At 64.2% G+C, this 19,209-nt stretch overlaps 1 protein-coding gene across 1 annotated transcript in view; it reads right to left on the bottom strand.

Moving 5' to 3' along the window:
* The window catches only part of DCHS1 (dachsous cadherin-related 1), a 46,184-nt gene that overhangs the window by 11,324 nt on the left and 15,651 nt on the right, over positions 1 to 19,209 (bottom strand). Inside the window, exons 2-11 of the mRNA XM_054398750.1 lie at positions 13,120 to 13,308; positions 12,797 to 13,028; positions 11,733 to 11,969; positions 9,403 to 10,407; positions 8,354 to 8,538; positions 3,725 to 3,821; positions 3,374 to 3,531; positions 1,368 to 2,202; positions 851 to 1,090; positions 201 to 326 (exon numbers count right to left, since the gene is read on the bottom strand). Of these exons, the coding sequence (XP_054254725.1) occupies positions 201 to 326; positions 851 to 1,090; positions 1,368 to 2,202; positions 3,374 to 3,531; positions 3,725 to 3,821; positions 8,354 to 8,538; positions 9,403 to 10,407; positions 11,733 to 11,969; positions 12,797 to 13,028; positions 13,120 to 13,308 (3,304 nt within the window). The remainder of the gene's footprint in view (positions 1 to 200; positions 327 to 850; positions 1,091 to 1,367; positions 2,203 to 3,373; positions 3,532 to 3,724; positions 3,822 to 8,353; positions 8,539 to 9,402; positions 10,408 to 11,732; positions 11,970 to 12,796; positions 13,029 to 13,119; positions 13,309 to 19,209) is intronic.

The following is a 19,209-nucleotide window of genomic DNA, read 5'->3' on the forward strand; positions in this document are numbered from 1 at the left end:
TACCCCAGCAGTGGGCAGCCACATCTGCCCCATGACCATAGCATCTCTTGCCCAGCACCACCTCACCCTAGCACCCCCTCACCCTTGCACCCCTTGCTCCAGCACCCCTCACCCCAGCACCCTGGCCCAGCACCCCCTCACCCCAGCACCCCTCGCTCAGCACCCCCTTGCCCCAGCACCCCTGGCCCAGCACCCCTCACCTGTCAGCAGGTACTGCTCCTGCTCCTCGCGGTCCAGGGTGCGTGTGGTGACAATCAGCCCTGTCTGGGGGTCGATGGAGAAGGGTCCCCCAGCCAGACCCCCATAGGATACCTGCCCATTGGCACCTGCAGGGAACAGCAACAAGGTCTGGGGGCACCCCAGCAGCCTCTCACTTGGCTGCACCTCCCGGGCCTCCTACCCAGCGGTCACACAGGGTCGGGAGGGGGTGAAAGCCAGGTAGAGAGGTGGGCTGCAGGGAGGTCCCAGACCAGTGTAAGGGAAAAGGGCTGAGGAACCCCCAAGGAACAAAGGTCGTGGGGGGCAGAGGGGACCACAGCCCTCATCCCCATCTCTGCTTCTCCCACCGCTCATCTCCAGGTGATGATCCCCCTCCATGGCCAACCAGGGCAGGGGCAGGGGCAGGGGCAGAGGGCAGGGGGCAGGGGGCAGGGGCAGGGACAAGAGCAGAGCACACCCAGCCGCGGGTGCTGCACCTCCAGAGGGGTCCCTAGCGCCCTGGGCAGCTGTCCCTGTCTGTGTGCTCACCCAGGGGCAGAGGCAGAGGCAGGGACAGAGCATACCCAGCCGCGGATGGTGCACCAGAGGGGTCCCCAGCACCCTGGGCAGCTGCCCCTCGCCGTGTGCTCACCCAGGTCGTGGTCGCTGGCCAGCACCCGCAGCACGGCGCTGCCCGCGGGCAGGTTCTCCATCACCTGCGCCTCATACTGCGGCCGCTCGAAGGCCGGCGCCTGGTCGTTGGCGTCCAGCACCAGCACTGACAGCAGCTGCGTGGCCGAGCGCCGCGGCAGGCCGTGGTCCGTGGCCACCACCGTCAGGTTGTGCTGGGCCACCTCCTCCCGGTCCAGAGCACGCACAATGGAGAGCGCCCCTGGGGGACAGGGAGCGGCGGAGCTGGCACTGTGTGGCACCAGGACGGCGCTGGAGCCATCACCGCCGAGAGTCAGGGAGACAGCAGTAGCCGGCGACAGCAGTGCCAAGGGACAGCGGTGCCATGCCAACCAGGCGCTGCTCTCGGGACTCGCCACACTCCGTGTGCCCCTCCCGAGGCTCCTCCAGCCCAGTTCTCCTCATGTGCCCCAAACCGCAGCCCCCGTGCCCGCACCCCCTCCGGCCCCCCGCTCCCGGCGCCGCCGCCCGGCGCTCACCGGTGCTGGGGTTGAGGTGGAAGCTGCCGTCGCCGTTGCCGGCCCGCAGCGCGTAGCTGACGCGGCCGTTCTCGCCCAGGTCGCCGTCCCGGGCCACGACGTGCAGCGCCACGAAGCCCGGGGGCTGGTCCTCCGGCACGGAGACGGCGTCGGGCGACAGGAAGCAGGGAGCGTGGTCATTCTCGTCCGTCACGAACACGCGCGCCGTGACGGCGGCCGAGCGCCGCTGGCTGACGTTGAGCGCCTGGTCCGTGGCCTCCACCACCAGCAGGAATGAGGCGGCGGCCTCCCGGTCGAGGCCGCGGCGGAGGCTGAGCACCCCCGAGCGGGCGTCCAGCTGGAAGGGGGCCCCGGGGGGCTCCTGGCGCCGCAGGGCGTAGCGCACCTGGCTGTTGGGGCCGGCCCCGTCCCCGTCCCGCGCCTGGAAGGTGAAGATGGAGGCGCCGGGCCGAGCGCTCTCGGGCACCACGATGGTCACCGGGTCCTCGGGGAAGGCTGGCGCCTGGTCGTTGCGGTCCTGCACCTGGACCTGCACCAGCAGCAGGCGGCTGCGGGGGTAGCCCTGCCGCCGGTCCTCGGCGCTCACCGTCAGCAGGTGCCGCGGCGCTGACTCGTAGTCCAAGTCCCGAGCCACCAGCACCTCGCCGCTCTCGCTGTCCACCACGAAGCTGCCGTCCCCGCCGCCCCCCACCAGGGTGTAGGTTACCTGGCCCCGCGCCGGGGCATCCGGGAGGGCCACCGAGCCGATCACCGACCCCGGCCTCACCCCTTCAGGGGGGTGCAGGGTCAGCACCATGGCATCCGGCCGCGGCAGCACCCGGGAGGATGGCAGGACCTGCGAGGAGGGGCGGCGGTGAGGGACGTGCCACGGGGACCACGGGGACCAAAGTCTCAGCTCCTGTGGCCCACAGGTGAAGAATGGCCTGGAGAAGGCTCTGAGAAGAGGCTGGGTGAGGGAGCCAGGCTGTGTGATGGAGCCAAGCTGGGCGAGGGAGCCAGGCTGTGTGATGAAGCCAAGCTGGGTGAGGGAGCCAGGCAGGGTGTGAGAGCCAGGCTGGGTGTGAGAGTCAGGCTGGGTGTGAGAGCCAGGCTGGGTGAGGGAGTCAGGCTGGGTGAGGGAGCCAAGCTGGGTGAGGGAGCCAGGCAGGGTGTGAGAGCCAGGCTGGGTGTGAGAGTCAGGCTGTGTGTGAGAGCCAGGCTGGGTGAGGGAGCCAGGCTGTGTGATGGAGCCAAGCTGGGTGAGGGAGCCAGGCTGTGTGATGGAGCCAAGCTGGGTGAGGGAGCCAGGCAGGGTGTGAGAGCCAGGCTGGGTGACAGAGCCAGGCTGGGTGACAGAGCCAGGCTGGGTGAGGACAGTAGAGCTGCTGACTGCCAGAGAAAAGCCTCTGGAGCCATTGATGCCTGCAAGGGTGCCACAAAGACAGAGCCAGGCCCTTCCCAGTGCTGCCCAGGGGCACAAACTGGAACACAGGGGCACCCTCTGGACATCACCATTCTGAGGGTGACCAAGCCCTGGCACAGGTTGCCCAGGCAGGCAATGGAGTCTCCATGCCTGGAGATCTTCAAAAGCCACTTGGACATGGTTCTGGGCACCTGGTGGGATGGTCCTGCCTGAGCAGGGCTGGGAGGAGACACAAGGAGACCTCCAGAGTTGCCTTCTCTACCAGTCTGTGACTGAGCTCAGTACTGGAATGACAACAGAGCCCAGCAGCAGCAATGGCAAGAGCCGACAGGAAGAGCAAGCGGGAGAGGGTGCACGGATTAGGGACAGCAGGTTGAGGTTGGCCCTGAGGAACAATTTATGCCCCTTGAGGGTTGTCCAGGCCTGGCCCAGGGCAGTGGGAGTCCCCATTCCTGGGGGTTTCCCAAGCCCTGGAGCTGTGGTGCTGAGGGCCATGGGGTGGTGGTGCTGGGGCCATGCTTGGACTCCAATGGACCTTCCAAGTCTCTCCCAGCCCAGGGGACACCTCGGCTCCGCGACCGCCGGGGGCGCCGGGAACCGGTACCTGGATGCGGAGGCTGGCGGCCGTGCGGCGGGGCTGGGCGCCGCGGTCGCTGGCGGTCACGGTCAGGACGTACTCGGTGCGCTCCGAGCGGCGCAGCACGGCGGCAGTGCGCAGCTCCCCGCTTGCGCCGTGCAGCGAGAAGCGGTCGGACCAGGCGCCTGCGGGACAGCGGGAGAGGGCGAGGGGGCAGGGGGTGAGAGGGGGAGATGGTGTGGGGGAAATGGGGGGAATGAGAGGGGGAGATGGCGAGGGGACAGGGGGTGAGAGGAGGAGATGCCATGGGGGACAGGGAGGGATCAGGCCGGCCGTCAGCAGCCAGGGCAGGGTGGCGCAGGGCAGGGCAGCCCCTACCTGCCAGCGAGTACACGACGGTGCCGTTCTCGCCCTCGTCGGGGTCCTTGGCCTGCAGCGAGGCCACCAGCAGCCCTGGTGGCTTCTCCTCCAGCACCTGTGGCACCACCCGGGCAGCAGTGAGTGGTGCTGGGCACCCTTTAGCCACCCCACCACCCCCGGGCATGGCAGAGGACCTGACTTCTGGCACCAGTCCTGCTCCTCGCCCCCCAGTGCAGACACCAGGCGGTGATCGAGGGCACAACATGAGAAGTCCACAGAGAGTTAGCAAAGGGGCTCCTGCTTCCCCTCCTCCCACTCTGCCCCCTTGAACCCAGCCTGGCAGCAGTGAGCTGCAGGAGATGGCAGGGCACCACCTAACCCATGCCACACTCAAAGCCTCTGCAGCTGGGACAGCCCCAGGCTCCACAATACCCCTGGCTCTCTGCTCCCAGCAGAACCCTTCAGCAGCAAACAAAAAGATGTGGGCACCACCAGGCTCCTGTGCAGTCAGCCTGGCAAGGGCCGGTCAGCTCCTCAGGTCCCACCTGCTGGCCCAGGGAGGTCCCTGGTCTGGAGAGCAGCTGGCATCTCCTCCTGGGCATGGATTCCTGGGCTCCCCAGGGTCTCTCTTCTCCCTGTGTCCCTAGCTGGCACTGCTGATGGCCTCTCTGTAGACACTCAAGACCTCCATTTTATGCCAGTGCCTCCCAGTATCACCAGGGCATGAGCCATTAGCTCCTGGTGCCACCAGCTCCTGGAGCCACCAGCACTGCAGCCAAGACCTTTTCTGGAGCCATGGCAGCAGATGTGGCCCCATAGTGCCCCTCAGCAAATACCCACTGCCTGCTGCACAGACCCCTGGCACCTACCCACACCTGGCTGGCAGAGCAGTTCCCCACTTGGCACAGACTCTGAGGCCCCTTCCACACCAGGAGACAAAATTCACAGCCTGAAGTCACAGATCTGCAACTCAGGGCCTGAGGCCAGCAGGGGCACGGAGGTTCTGCTGCCCCTCTGCTCTGTCCTGGTGAGGCCACAGCTGCAGTGCTGGTGCCAGGCCTGGGCTGCCCAGTTCAGAGACTGGGAACTGCTGGAGAGAGCCCAGGGGAGGCTGGGGAGAGGCTAAGGGCCTGAAGCAGCTCTGTGAGGAGCAGCTGAGAGCCCTGGGGCTGAGATCCTGGAGAAGAGCAGCTCCAGAGGGGATCTGAGCAATGCTCAGCAAGAGCTCAAGGAGCTGTGGGGGGCAAGAGACTGGGGCTGGCATCTGCTGAAAGGTGCCCAGGGCCAGAAAGTGGCAGCCAGGAGGTGCCAGCAGGAGCAGCTTGTTTGGGGTGAGGCTGCTGGAGGCCTGGAGCAGGCTGCCCACAGAGGTTGTGGAGTCTCCTTCTGGGGAGAGCTTCCAACCCTCCCCGGCCCTAGTGCCCCTGGGCAAGCTGCTGGGGGTGCCCTGCTGGGGCAGAGGGGTTGGCCTGGATGGGCTCCAGAGATCCCTTCCAGCCCCCCATGCTGGGATTCTCCCAGACCAGCTGTGGGAGATCTCTGTGGCACCACTTCAATGCATTTATGGAAAGGCCAAATGGGACCTGAGCCCAGACCCAAGGAGGGAGGCTGCAGGGCCCTGCAAGGAGGGCAGAGAGGAGAACCCTGCACTGGGCACTGGTGAGACTGCAGCTGGAATCCTGGGGTCAGTTTTGGGCCCCTTGCTCCTAGAAGGACACTGAGGGGCTGGGGCAGGGCCAGAGAAGGGCAATGCAGCTGGGCAGGGGTTTTGGGAAGGAGAAGGCTCTGGAGAAGTTGTGAGGAGCAGCTGAGGGAGCTGGAGGAGTTGAGGCTGCAGCAGAGGAGGCTGAGGGGAGACCTTGTGGCACTCTGCAGCTCCCTGAGAGCAGCTTCACCAGTATCAGGTGAGAAAAGGACAGGAAATGGCCTGAAATGGTGCCAGGGGAGGTTCAGGTTGGACATGAGGAACAATTTTTGTCCTGCAAGAGCAGCACAGACTGCCCAGGGAGGTGGTGGAGTCCCCATCCCTCGAGGTGATCACTGAATGTGTGGCCATGGCACCTGGGGACAGGGTTTGATGTCTGTGGTGGTTCCAACCCAAACAATTCTGTGATTCTGTGAGGCCAGCAAGGAGGACATCAAGGATAGCGAGGAGGACAGTGAGGAGGACAGTGAGGAGGACAGCAAGGCCAGGCAGGAGCCCAGGCAGGAGCCCATCCCTGACACTGTTGCACAAGCTGCTGGCACCAGGCTGGTGGCTCGGGGAGGGCAGCCCAGGGAGCTGGACTTGTTTGGCCAGGCCAGGCTGTGGTGGGACTGCACTGGGTAAACACTGGGAGAGGGCAGGGACATTCCAGTGGGAGAGGAGAAGCTGCCTAAGCAGAAACACAACCTTGGCAGGAGAACAAATGAGGCCAGAGTGGTCAGAAATGGGCTGAGGCTGGAGATGAGCTGGTTCCTAACCAGCAGACCAAGGAAGCTGCAGCAGAGACTTCTAAACATAGCTGAGCTGCAGTCACCCCCAGCACAGAGAGCTCAGAAGGCCACTTCCAACCCCCTGAACTGCCTGGGGCAGGGCCTGGCCCCCATTCTGTCTCCAGTCTGCCCCAGCCAGGCTGTGAGGGGCTCCTGCATGGTTCCACTCCTGCCCACAGGGCAGGAGAGTCCTTCCAAGAAGAGCAGCAGCTGAGGAGGGGCTAAAGGAGCAGCAGCTGCAGGGCTCTGTGCAGAAGGTCCCAAAGGGACTCACTGCAGGTCCCAAAGAGAGGAGCAGGCAGCAGCAGAGGTGGCCTGGCCTCTGCAGGGACCTCAGCCCAGACAGACTGCCCCAGGCTCGGCCAGACCTGGTGCACACCCTCCCAGAAGCTTGTGGCAAGCACAAGCATGGCCCAGAGAGCAGAGGGGAGCCACCTCCACCCCTGGCATGGCTCTGAGGGTGGCTGGATGCAGGGAGCAGATGGGGGACCTCAGGGACGTGTGGAGTCATCCTCCTGGGGAACCCCCCCAGCTGCCAGCAGCTGCTGGCCGAGGCACTTCCTGAGCCTCAGCTGGAGGCTTTCTGCAGAGCCCCTGGGGGGTTTTGTCTTTTCCATGAATCCATCCAGTTCTGAGCTCAGCATGGAGCTCTCTGCACTGGTGGGTTCCAGACCCACTGCTTGGCCAGGCCTGGGGCTGCCCAGGTCCTATGAGAAGACAACCTCTCCCTGTGCCACCCACCCCACACTCCTGCCACACTGCTGCCACTTCTCCCACCCCAAGGAACCCCGGGTGTCTTCTGTCTGTATGGGAACCATCACCCCCTGCTAAGGTCTTTTCCCTGGAGCTCTCCAGTTCTGCTGCTGAGCGAGGGACCAGGGGCTGAGCAGGACTGGAGGTGCTGCTCCCTGCATTTCCTTCCATTCCCTGCTCCTCTGCTTGCAGAGCCCAGGACCCAATTTGCCTTGGAATGCTGGCTGAGCCCTGAGCTGACAGCTCCTCAAAGAACCCCTGGTGATGTCCCAGCCTTCTCTAACCCTGTGGCTGGGGCACTGCCCACCCGTGGAAGCCACATCCATGTTGCTGCTGGCCACATCTGTCCCCTTCCAGTCAGCAACTGGGAATTTCATCTCCCACCTTCTTCCTAGCTAAACAGGGAAGCCAAGATCCTTCCACAGCTCCTCTTGGGGAGCCCTCACCCTCCTTGCTGTCAGCAGAGCCCCAGCATCAACAAAGCAACTCCTCTGGAGGAGTTCAAAGATTCAAACCTGTTCAAAGGTTGCTGTCTTCTTACAGGCACCAACACCTGTCCTCGGCACTCACCAGTGACACCCCCTCCATGAGGACAGCAGCTGTGCCCTCCCCTATGCTCCTGCTCCCCTATGAACTCCTCCTTGTGCTGCCAGAGAGTCCCCAACGTGCTGCAGAACCCTACACCTGCACTGGGAGACTGCACCTTTCCAGATGGGTGCTGGCACATGGGACCTGCTGGGGTGTCCCTGTGCAGGAGTGGAGACCTGCTGGGGTGTCCCTGTGCAGGAGTGGAGACAGGCAAGAAGGCAGCTGGGCAAGGGACAGCTGAAAGATGGAGTAAGGAGGGCAGAAGGAGCAGCCAGGGAAGGTGTCCTGGAGCTGCAGCAGGTCCCCAGCAGTGACCAGGGAAGGTGTCCTGGAGCTGCAGCAGGTCCCCAGGGCCTGGTGCTGCTGGGGGATGCTGATCCTCACCCACCTCTGTGGGCAGCACAGACACACACTCAGTGCCCGAGGGACCAATGCCACCACCTGGCAGGAGGAGCTGGGCTGGGCCCACAGTGGGCTCCCAGCAGACACTCGTGGAGCAGAGCCTGGCTGGGCAGGGCCCTGCTGACCACCCGGAGTGCTGCCTGACCACCACGAAGCTCCTGGGGCCTGGAAGTTACCAGCTCCTCGTGCCCCCTGCCCACAGGTGGCTCTGTTGGGTCAAGTGTGGGATGTGGGCCAAGGTGTCCTGCCCGCGGGCCAGACCCACTGGTGGCAGAGCCATCTGCAGCTCAGGGGTCACTGCCAGAACCATGCCCACCTCACCCAGAGTCACCAGGCTGCCCTGGCTGCTGCTGGCTGCAGCTGGTGCCAGCTCACCCCTCCCACCCCTCCCGGGTGCTCCTGCCCACCCGAGCCCAGCAGGTGCCCTACCTGCAGGGGCAGTTCATGGCCCGCGCCGTGCAGGAACGTGGGGGCGTTGTCGTTCTGGTCCAGCACAGAGACATAGACGGTGCCCGTGGCACTGCGCGGTGGTGCCCCCCCGTCCGCCACCACCACCAGCAGCTGGTAGCTGGACTGCAGTTCCCGGTCCAGGCTGCGCTGGGTGCTCAGCTCCCCTGCAGCAGAGGAGGGGACGAGGCTCAGCAAGCAGAGAGGAACCTCCCTGTGTGCCACCAGCCTGGCCCCACTGCTGCTGCCCACTCCACAGAGTCACAGAGGGCTTTGGGTTGGAAAGCACCCTCCAAAGTCACCTTGTCCAAACCCCATGCAGTGAGCAGGGACACCTCTGACTAGAGCAGGCTGCCCAGGGCCCCATCAAGCACAGGCTGGAAGGGACCTCAGATCTTATCTCCTCCAACCTCCCTGCCATGGGCAGGGATTCCTCTCAGCTAGATTCAGGTGCTCAGGGCCTCATCCAGCCTGGCCTTGAACACCCCCAGGGAGGAGGCAGCCACAACCTCCCTGGGCAACCTGTGCCAGAGTCTCACCACCCTCCTACTGAAGAACTTCTTCCTCAGCTCCAGTCTAACCCTGCTCTGCCTCAGCTTCAAACCATTCCCCCTTGGCCTCTCTCCAGACACCCTCATGAAAAGTCCCTCTGCAGCCTAAGGTCCCCCCAGAGTCTTCTCTTATCCAGGCTGAACACCCCCAGCTCTGTCCTCAGAGCACAGGTGCTCCTGGATCATCTTTGTTGGCCTCCTCTGGACTCACTCCAACAGTTCCATGTCCTTGTGGTGAGGGGACAGCAGGACTGGACACAGTATTCAAGGTGGGAGTCTCACAAAAGCAAGTCTGACCTTGAATGTCTCCAGAGATGGGGCCTCAACCACCTCCTGGCATCCTGTGCCAGGGTCTCACCACCCTCATGGTGCAGAACTTCTCCTGATGTCCAACCTAACTCTGCCCTGCTGCAGTTCCAGTCCAATGCCCTCTTCCCACCACCACAGTCCCCTCCCCTCCCCAGCCAGGCAGCCCCTCACCGGTCTGGGGGTGGATGAGGAAGCCAGGGTCGGGCGGCAGCAGGCGGTAGGAGAGGCGACCGTTCTGCCCCGCGTCGCGGTCGGTGGCTGTCACCCGCCCCACGCTGCTGCCAGGGGCCTGGTTCTCGGGCACAGTGAAGAAGTATCGCTCCTGGCTCAGCCGGGGGCTGTTGTCATTCTCATCGGTGATGGTGACCCGCACGGTGCTGCTGCCCGTGCCACGTGCCTCACCCGCAGCGCCCGCCGAGGCCAGCACCGTCAGCAGGTACAGCTCCCGCGCCTCGCGGTCCAGCGCGCTCCTGACGTACAGCCAGCCGCTGTCAGGCACGATGCCGAAGCTGGCGGCATCACCGTCTGCGCGCAGGTGGTAGGCTAGGGCGGGGCCCTCGGTGCCACGCGCCCGCACCTGCAGGAAGTGGGTGCCCACGGGCACGCCTTCGCACAGCTCCACGCGGTAGGTGAGCGTGTCGAAGACAGGCGCGTGGTCGTGCTCGGCCTGCACGTGCACCAGCAGCGTGAAGGTGGCGCTCAGCTGGGGCGCGCCGCCGTCACGCGCCACCACCAGGAGCTCGTAGCCCGCACCGGCCTCGTACCGCAGGGCACCAGCCAGCCGCACCGTGCCCGAGGAGGGCTCCACAACGAAGGCTCCAGCACCACCTGCTGCCAGCTCAAAGCTGACCTGGCCATTGGCGCCGCCGTCGTGGTCCTCGGCCTGCAGCGTGTACACGGCGGTGCCGGGCGGCGTGGCCTTGGGCAGCAGGATGGAGTCGGAGGGCGCGGGGAATGCTGGTGCGTTGTCGTTGACGTCCAACACCGCGATGCGGACACGCACCTGGCTGTAGGCGGGGGGGGAGCCGCTGCGCGCCTGCACGTCCAGCGTCAGCACTGCCTGCGACTCATGGTCCAGTGCCAGGCTGGTGCGGAGCTGCCCCGAGGTAGAGTCAATGGAGAAGTAGCCGTGAGGGTCCCCCGAGGAGATGGAGTAGAAAATGTCCTCAGCATGCCCTGCGCAGGAGGGAGAGAAGCCACAGGATTGAGTCGTGTGCCTGGGGCACCTCCTTGGCCCTGCAGACAGCAACTGGGCTGGGAGGGCTCCAGGTGGGAACTGCAGAGCAGAACCATGTACATGTGCATGGATGCAACCATGGAGTCATGGAACCACTGGAAACATGGAATCATTGGAGCCATAGAGCCATGGAGCCATGGAGTCATTGGAACCATAGAGTCATGGAACCATTGGAACCATGGAATCATTGGAACCATAGAGCCATGGAATTATTGGAACCATGGAATCATTGGAACCATAGAGCCATGGAACCATGGGAACCATGGAATCATTGGAACCACAGAGCCATGGAACCACTGGAACCATGGAGTCATTGAGTCAAGGAACCACTGGCGCCATGGAACCATGAGACATCAGGAAGAAGTTCTTTACTTGAAGGTGAGGCACTGGAAGACATCACCCAAAGAAGCTGTGGATGCATCATCTCTGAAGACCAGGCTGGATGAGGCTTTGAGCAACGTGGTCTAGTAGGAGGTGCTCCTGCCCATGGCAGGTGGTGTGGATCTGGATGATCTTTAAGGTCCCTTCCAAGCCAAATCATTTTGGGATTCTCTGATTCCAGATGGAGAAGCCCTTTAAGCTCATCCAGCCCAATCCTCCTCTGACCCTGACAAGGCTGGGGCTAACCCATGGTACTCAGCTCCACAACTCTGCCTCTTGGACACTCTTCCAGGGATGGGGATTCCACCACTGACTAGGGCAACCTGGGCCAAGCTTTGAGAACCCTTTGAGTAGAGAAGTTCCTTCTGATGTCCAACCTCAACCTCCCCTGGGGGACCATAAGGCCATTTCCTCTTGTCCTGTCCCTTGTTCCTTGGGAGAAGAGACCAAGCCCCAGCTGGCTGCAAGCTGCTCTCAGGGAGCTGCAGAGGGCCACAAGGTCTCCCCTCAGCCTCCTCTGCTGCAGCCTCAACCCCCCAGGGCCCTCAGCTGCTCCTCACAACTTCTCCACAGCCTTCTCCTCCTTCCCCAGACTCCTCCCCAGCTTCCTTGTCCTTCTCTGGCCCTGCCCCAGCTCTCAATGTCCTTCTGGCAGGGAGGGCACAACCCTGCCCCCAGCACTGCAGCTGTGGCCTCCCCAGTGCCCAGCCCAGGGGTAAAATCCCTGCCCTGCTCCTGCTGCCCACACCATTGCTACTTCAGGCCAGGCTGCTGCTGCCCTTCTTGCCCTCCTGGGCACCCCCTGGCTCCTCTCCAGCCACTGCCAACAACCCCCCCCGGTTATTTTCCACAAGCATCTTCAGACAAAGGGCCAAGGCCATACCTGGAGGGTTCTGTGCCTGCACAGCCCCCACGCTGGTACCCAGGGGCACGTCCTCGGGCACGGTAAAGAAGTACTGGGCTTGCTCAAAGACGGGGGGTGAGACAGTGCCCTCCACGATGCTGATGTTGACCCTGGCACTGGGCTGGGCCTGCAGGCCCCCCCCATCCTGCGCAGCGATCACCAGCTGCACCAGGGTGTTGGCTTTGCCACTCAGGGACCAGGAGAGCGAGATCACACCTAGGGAAGAAGGGAGCTCAGAGGGCACTGTGCCTGACTGGCACCAGGAGCAGGACAACCCACGGGCTTGGGCTGGAAGACCTAAGGGGGTAGCAAAGCAGGGATGTCACAGCAGAGAGCTCGCCATGGCTGCAGTGTAGGGCACGGGGCCAGGGTGGCACACCACCCTGGTGGCATCTGGGCTGTGGGGAGGCTGTTGGAGGGGAATGCAGCACTGAAGTACCATCCTTGCCATGCCCTAGAAAGAACAGCTGCTTGGCCTGGCTCATCCCAGTCACCTTCTGGGGGCTTGGGGACCAGCATGGAGAGACCTCAGGAACCTTCTCACCCTATGGCACCACTGGCCCGTGCCCTCACCTCCCCAGCAGGAGCTGCCTTGGCTCTGGTGGCCAAAGCAGGATGGAATAGAGGCAGGTTGCGTGAGACAGGTGGCAGCGAGCGAGACAGAGGGGCAAAGGTGGCACTGTGACAGAACTTTAGGGAAGGAGTGGAAGCTGAGCAGGAGAGGAGAGAGCTGGGCAGGGACAACAGTGGAGGAGGACACAGCCCAATGGGCCACAGCAAGTGGCATGTGGGTGAGAGGAAAGTTGAGACACGAACAGGGACGAGGGACAGAGATGGGACAGATGGAAACAGAGCAGGGAGCAGAACCCAGAGCTCAGAGGCCGAGGCTGGACACGGCTGGCAGCAGCTGGAGGAGCTGAGGCCGTGGAGATGGAGCAGGGAGAGGAGCAGACACCTCTGGTGGCACCACACCGCTGGGGGCTGGATCCTGCACCCACCCAGTCCCTCTGCACCGTCCGCTGCTGCCAAGCCGTGCCCCTCACCCGTGTCCTGGTTGAGGGAGAAGAGTGGAGGCGAGTTGCCCCTCAGGATGCTGTAGGACACCTTCCCGTGCAGACCCTCGTCCTTGTCGTGTGCCGCGACGCGCAGCACTGCCGTGCCGGGCATGCTCTGCGTGCTGATGCTGGCCGCGTACTCCAGAGGGTAGAACACGGGCCGGTTGTCGTTGATGTCCTCCAGGAACACCTTCACGTACACCATGGAGTTGAGGCCGCCCTGCGGAGGGAGCAGAGTGGGGCCGGTGCCGGGGGCACGGACGGGACCCCCTGCCCGGGCGCGCGCGGCCCCGCGGCCGCCGCAGCCTCACCCCATCCACCGCCGTGACCGTGAAGTCGAAGGCGGCCGTGCCCTCGTCGCGGTCCAGCGGCTGCGCGGTGCAGAGCTGCCCGGTGGCCTTGTCCACGCTGAACTGCGTGGGCACCACGCTGCCGATGCCGGAGCCGATGGAGTACGAGAGGGACCCGAAGGCGCCGCTGTCTGCGTCCGTGGCCGTCACCTGGGGTAGGGGGGAGCACAACGTCAGCAGGGCCGGCTGCACGGACACCGCCGGCCAGCCCCAGCCCACCACCGGCTCCAGAACCTCGTGCTGCCCTCTGCTCCATGCCCCCACCACCGCCAGTCCTGCAACCATAGACTGGCAGCTGCCACCCCAGCCCCACCACCCCTGTCCCAGGCAAGCCCCCGCCTCCCTCTGCAGCCCCCCAGGGCCTCTGAGGGTCTGGCTGTCTGCAGTCCATGCCCTGGGCAGTGCCACAGGTAGCTGTGGGGCGTCTCAGGACCGGCCTCTGCTGGCCTGGTCCCTCTGAGGGCACATAGAGGTGGGGGGCACAGCGCTGCCCACCTCATAGCTGCACCACTCCTCTATCTCCTGCAGCTGGGGGTCCCTGCACCACCAGAGGTGCCTTGCTCGGGTGACACCTCCCCTCCTGCAGCCAAGGGCAACAACCTGACAGGGCCACACGGAGAGGGGTGCAGGGGGACCAAGCCTCACCCAGATGCCAGGGCAGTAGCCAAGAACCCCTGTGGCACCCGGGCACGTCCCTATGCTGCTCCAAGCCCGGTGCCAGCAGCCCCAGGCTCAGGGAAGGCTGAGCGAGGGCGGCATGGCCCCGTGGCATCGCCCAGCGGGCAGAGCAGGACGGGCAGGAGCCTGCTCCCGACCCCCGCCGCGCTGCCCTGGGCCGGTCCCGCGGACCCGCGGAGAACAAAGCGCGGGCCGGAGCCAGCGGCAGCAGCTGCCCCGGCGCGGGTGAAGCGGAGTTCAGCGCTCGGCAGCCACGGCCCCGCCCCGCAGCGCCGCTGGGGCCTCGGCTCGGTAAGCCCCGGGCCAGGAACGCGGCCCCCGCGCCAAGGAAGGGCCCGGCCGGGGGCTGCGGGCAAGACCCAACCACGCCACGCAGCCCTGCACACAAACCCATGGCCACGCACCCATAGCCACGCACCCATAGCCACACACCCATTGCCAGGCACCCCTGGACACAAACCCATCCCCATGCACCCACCCCCACACACCCACCCCCTCACACCCATCCTCACGCACCCACCCCCCTCACACCCATCCTCATGCACCCACCCCCTCACACCCATCCCCACTCTCCCATCCCCCACACACCCACCCCCTCACACCCATCATGCACCCACCCCCACACACCCATCCTCATGCACCCACCCCCACGCACCCACCCCCTCACACCCATCCCCACTCTCCCATCCCCCACACACCCACCCCCACACACCCACCCATCATGCACCCACCCCCACACACCCACCCCCTCACACCCATCCTCATGCACCGACCCCCACGCACCCACCCCCTCACACCCATCCTCATGCACCCACCCCCTCACACCCATCCTCACTCTCCCACCCCCCACACACCCACCCCCTCACACCCATCATGCACCCACCCCCACACACCCACCCTCATGCACCCATCCCCTCACACCCATCCTCATGCACCCACCCCCTCACACCCATCCCCACTCTCCCATCCCCACTCTCCCACTCCCACTCTCCCATCCCACGCCAGTGAGCACAGAGAGTGGTGGGGCCAAGGGAGAAGGATCCCAGCAGCTAGGGTGGGACATTGCCCCCAGGCCCTGTGCTGCACCGCAGGAGGGGACACCACACCTGAGGGGGCCCCAAGCAGCTCTCTGCCCAAGGACCACAGCTGCAGGAGGCAGCTCCTCCAGCATCCCCTGACCAGCTCTGCTGCTTGGGTGGGAGGGGATGCCTGAGGGGAGCAGCTGAGCCCCCCATGCTGAGCACCCCCACGCTGAGCACCTCCACACTGAGCACTCCCATGCTGAGCATCCCCATGTTGAGCACCCCGTGCTGAGCCCACTCTGAGCACTGTGCTCCCCGTATGCAGCAGCTGCTCCTCAAGCCTCCAGCAGCTGCCCAGGGCACCTCAAACAGGTCCTCCTGCCCTGCCCCAGCGTGGAGCACCAGAGCCGTGGTGGCACCTTGGCAAACTGCTCCCTCTGCATCCCCCCAGCTCAATGCCCTCCTCCTGCCCACCCCAGCTGCTCTGCTGTGGAGTTGCTCCTCAGAGTCCAAGTCTCAGTGGCCCTGCTGAAGCCTCTGCTCAGGCTCCAGGACAGTGGTGTGACAGTGCCAGCACAGAGCCGTGTGTCATGCTGGGCTCAGCTGGTGCTGTGCACTGCAGATGGCAGCACAGCTCAGGCTGGCCACTGCAGGAGGCTCTGTGACAAGCTCATAACTCTTCTCCAGGAGAAGCTGCTTGTTTCTCTGGAAGCATCTTAGATCCCTCTGGAAGTGTCTCAGATCCCTCTGGAAGCATCTCAGATCCCTCTGGAAGTGTCTCAGATCCACCTCAGCACCAACAGGTGTAATAGGCTGCCTTGAGAGGTGGTAGGTGCCCCCTGGCTGGCACCATCCCAGGGCAGGTTGGTTTGTGCTCTGAGCACCCTGCTCTGCTTGGGAATGTCCTTGCTGGCTGCCGGGCTGGCACTGGGTGACCTTGGAAGGTCTCTCCAGCCAAAGCCAGCCTGGGATTCTACCTCTGCAGCAGGGCAGGACATTGTCCTGAGGCTCCCTGGGCTCTGGTGCTTCTGCATCAGCCTCACTCACACACCATAACCATCCTCCAACAGTCACCACCCTAAGACAGATGCCCTCAGGAGAAGCCACCTGGAAATCCAGATTTCAGGACCAGGGCAGGAGCAGAGGAGCTCTCCATGGGAGCATCACCTCCCAGCTGCTCCTGGGCACCCAGAGTCACCTCCTGGTAGGACTCATGGAGTCTGGCATCAGTGCCAAACCTGCTGCAGAGCCAGGGCAAGGCATCATGGAATTGTTGAGTCATTTGGGCTGGAAGGATCTTGGAGATGATGGAGTTTAACCATGGACCCAGCACTGCCAGGGTACCACCAAACCATGGGCCTCAGCACCACATCTCCATGGCTTTGAAACTCTTCCACCACTGCCCTGGGCAGCCTGGAACAGGCCTGGGCACCATTCAAAGGGAAGAGGAGTTCCTTATTCACCTTTCAGCTCCTCATCCAGCTGTGGGACTCCGTGGACCTGCCTGGCTGGGTGGTGTCCTGGAGACTGCTCAGAGGCAGCACAAGGTTGGGTCAAGCACCAGGAGCAGCAGACCCTGAGGCTGGCCGGGACATGAGGCTGGGAGCCAGGGCTGCAGACACAGCAGCTGGGGCGTGGTGGGGGACCAAGGAGAGGGCACTGGGGCCAAACTGTCCACGGGCCAGCCCAGGAGACACTGCTGGGGGATGGCAAGGCCTTCAGCTCTGAGTCTGGAGCCCCCACACCTCTGCCTGAACACCCCCCAGGGCCAGCGGTGGCTGTTCCCAGGAGCAGCTACATGAGGAGCAGGGAGAGGAGAAGGCTGCAGCTGGGAACAGGACACCTGCAGCAGCTGGCAGGGCCAGCGAGCAGAGAGGAGCTGTGGCCAGAGCTGCAGGGTCCTGCCGGCGCCAGACACCTGCAGCGGCTCCCAGAGTCCCCAGAACACCCTGAGCAGAGCTGAGGAGCAGGGCGAGGTCCTGCAGCTGTGAGCCCATGAGCCAGGAGCAGAAGTGTGCAGGCAGCAGAGTCCCCAGTGCCACCAGACAGCAGAGACATCACTGCCCAGCACACCCTGCCCCTGGGCTGGGCACTGGGGAGGCCACAGCTGCAGTGCTGGGGGCAGGGTTGTGCCCTCCCTGCCAGAAGGACATTGAGAGCTGGGGCAGGGCCAGAGAAGGGCAAGGAAGCTGGGGAGGGGTCCGGGGAAGGAGGAGAAGGCTGTGGAGAAGTTGTGAGGAGCAGCTGAGGGCCCTGGGGGGGGTTGAGGCTGCAGCAGAGGAGGCTGAGGGGAGACCTTCTGGCACTCTGCAGCTCCCTGAGAGCAGCTTGCAGCCAGCTGGGGCTCAAGGGCTGCTCCTCAGTGAAAGGAGAACAGGAAACAGTCTCAAGGTGGCCCAGGGCAAGTTGAGTTTGGCCCTGAGGAAAAGTTTGTGCCCCTTGAGGGTTGCCCAGGCCTGTGGAGGCTGCCCAGGGCAGTGGTGGAGTCCCCAGCCCTGGGAGGGGTTTCCAGGTCTTGGAACTGTGGTGCTGAGGGCCATAGGGTGTGGTGCTGGGGCAGTGCTGGGTCCATGGTTGGACTCCATCATCTCCAACGTCTTTTCTAGCCTAAGCAATTCCATGATTCTAACCAGGGGTGCTCCAGGTCAGGAGTGTGGTGGCCCTGGAGCTGGGACTCCAGCTCCCCATTCACAGACCCAGCCAGGCCAGCAGGTAGCCAAGGCCAATCCCCTCTGTGGGTCACTGTGTCCTGCTTTGAAGACATTCCCCTAATCACTGCTCCTACCCTGGCCTGGCTCTGCCCTTGCAGGACCAAGGGGTGGCTGCTCACTGGGTGGAGAAACCAGCTGAAGGTCAGAGCCTGCCCTGCCCCTCTCCTGCTCTCAGACTCCCTTCTCCAGAGGGAAACCCTCTCCCACCAGGACTTGATGGCTGCAGGACGCATCCTGCTCCTGGCAGCACTCAGCTCCTTGGTCCCCACGAGTGGAAGGCTGAGAGTCCTGCAGGGCATCCTCGAGCTCCAGCAGAGCTTTCTGAGCAGAGTTTCTGCTGCTCCCACAGCCTGCAGCCTGCCTGAGCTGTGCTTGGCTGCAAGGGTGGTGCCCCTCTGGGACCTGCTGCACAGTGCCTGGCACAGGGACCACAGCTGTCCCTCACACCTTGGCCTCCCATCTGCTCCTGGGACACCCAGCCCTCAGCCAGCCCAGGCCAGAGCCCACCCAGCCTGGGCAGCTCTGGTGCCCCCAGCACTGCTCACCAGGACAGCGCTGGTGTCCCCTGCACTGCTCACCAGGACAGCTCTGGTGTCCCCAGTCCTGGTGCCCAGGACAGCTCTGGTGTCCCCTGCACTGCTCACCAGGACAGCTCTGGTGTCCCCAGCACTGCTCACCAGGACAGCTCTGGTGTCCCCAGTCCTGGTGCCCAGGACAGCTCTGGTGTCCCCTGCACTGCTCACCAGGACAGCTGTGGTGTCCCCTGCCCTGCTCACCAGGACAGCTCTGGCATCCCCTGCACTGCTCACCAGGACAGCTCTGGTGTCCCCTGCCCTGCTCACCAGGACAGCTCTGGTGTCCCCAGCACTGCTCACCAGGACAGCTCTGGTGTCTCCTGCACTGCTGACCAGGACAGCTCTGGTGTCCCCAGCACTACTGGCCATGGCTAGATATGCCCTGCCCCAGGGCACCACACCTCTGCCAGGTTGCTCTGCACACCCCAGCCCTGCCTGCCTCTTGTGTCCCAACCTGGCCCAGCTCCATCACATCCCAGGCCCTACACTGATGTTCCCTTGGGCACTGGGACTGCCACCTTCCTCCTGTCATGCCCAGTAACATTCCACAGAACCCCAGCATGGTGGGGTGGGAAGCAACCTCTGCAGCCCTCCCATGCCAACCCCCCTGCCCCAGCAGGGCACCCCCAGCAGCTTGCCCAGGGGTGCCATGGCCGGGGGGGGGTTGGAAGCACTCCCCAGAAGGAGACTCCACAACCTCTGTGGGCAGCCTGCTCCAGGCCTCCAGCAGCCTCACCCCAAACAAGTTGCTCCTGCTGGCACCTCCTGGCTGCCCCTTGGTACCACCACCCCAGCCTCTTGCCCCCCACAGCTCCTTGAGCTCTTGCTGAGCATTGCTCAGATCCCCTCTGGGGCTGCTCCTCTCCAGGCTTTCAGCCCCAGGGCTCTTGGCCTCTCCTCCTCAGGAAATGCTCTGCTCACCTTCATCCCCTCCTTGCCTCCACTGCCCCATCCAGGGCATTCCCCGGGCATGCAGTGGTGCCCCACAGATCTGTGGTGGCTGTGCAGAGCTGGCACCTGGCCATGGGCTTGAGAGCATCAGCAGGGCTTGGGGCCCTCCATCTC

Source organism: Indicator indicator, unplaced genomic scaffold (assembly GCF_027791375.1).
Source record: "Indicator indicator isolate 239-I01 unplaced genomic scaffold, UM_Iind_1.1 iindUn_scaffold_99, whole genome shotgun sequence".
NCBI classification, from domain to species: Eukaryota; Metazoa; Chordata; class Aves; order Piciformes; family Indicatoridae; genus Indicator; species Indicator indicator.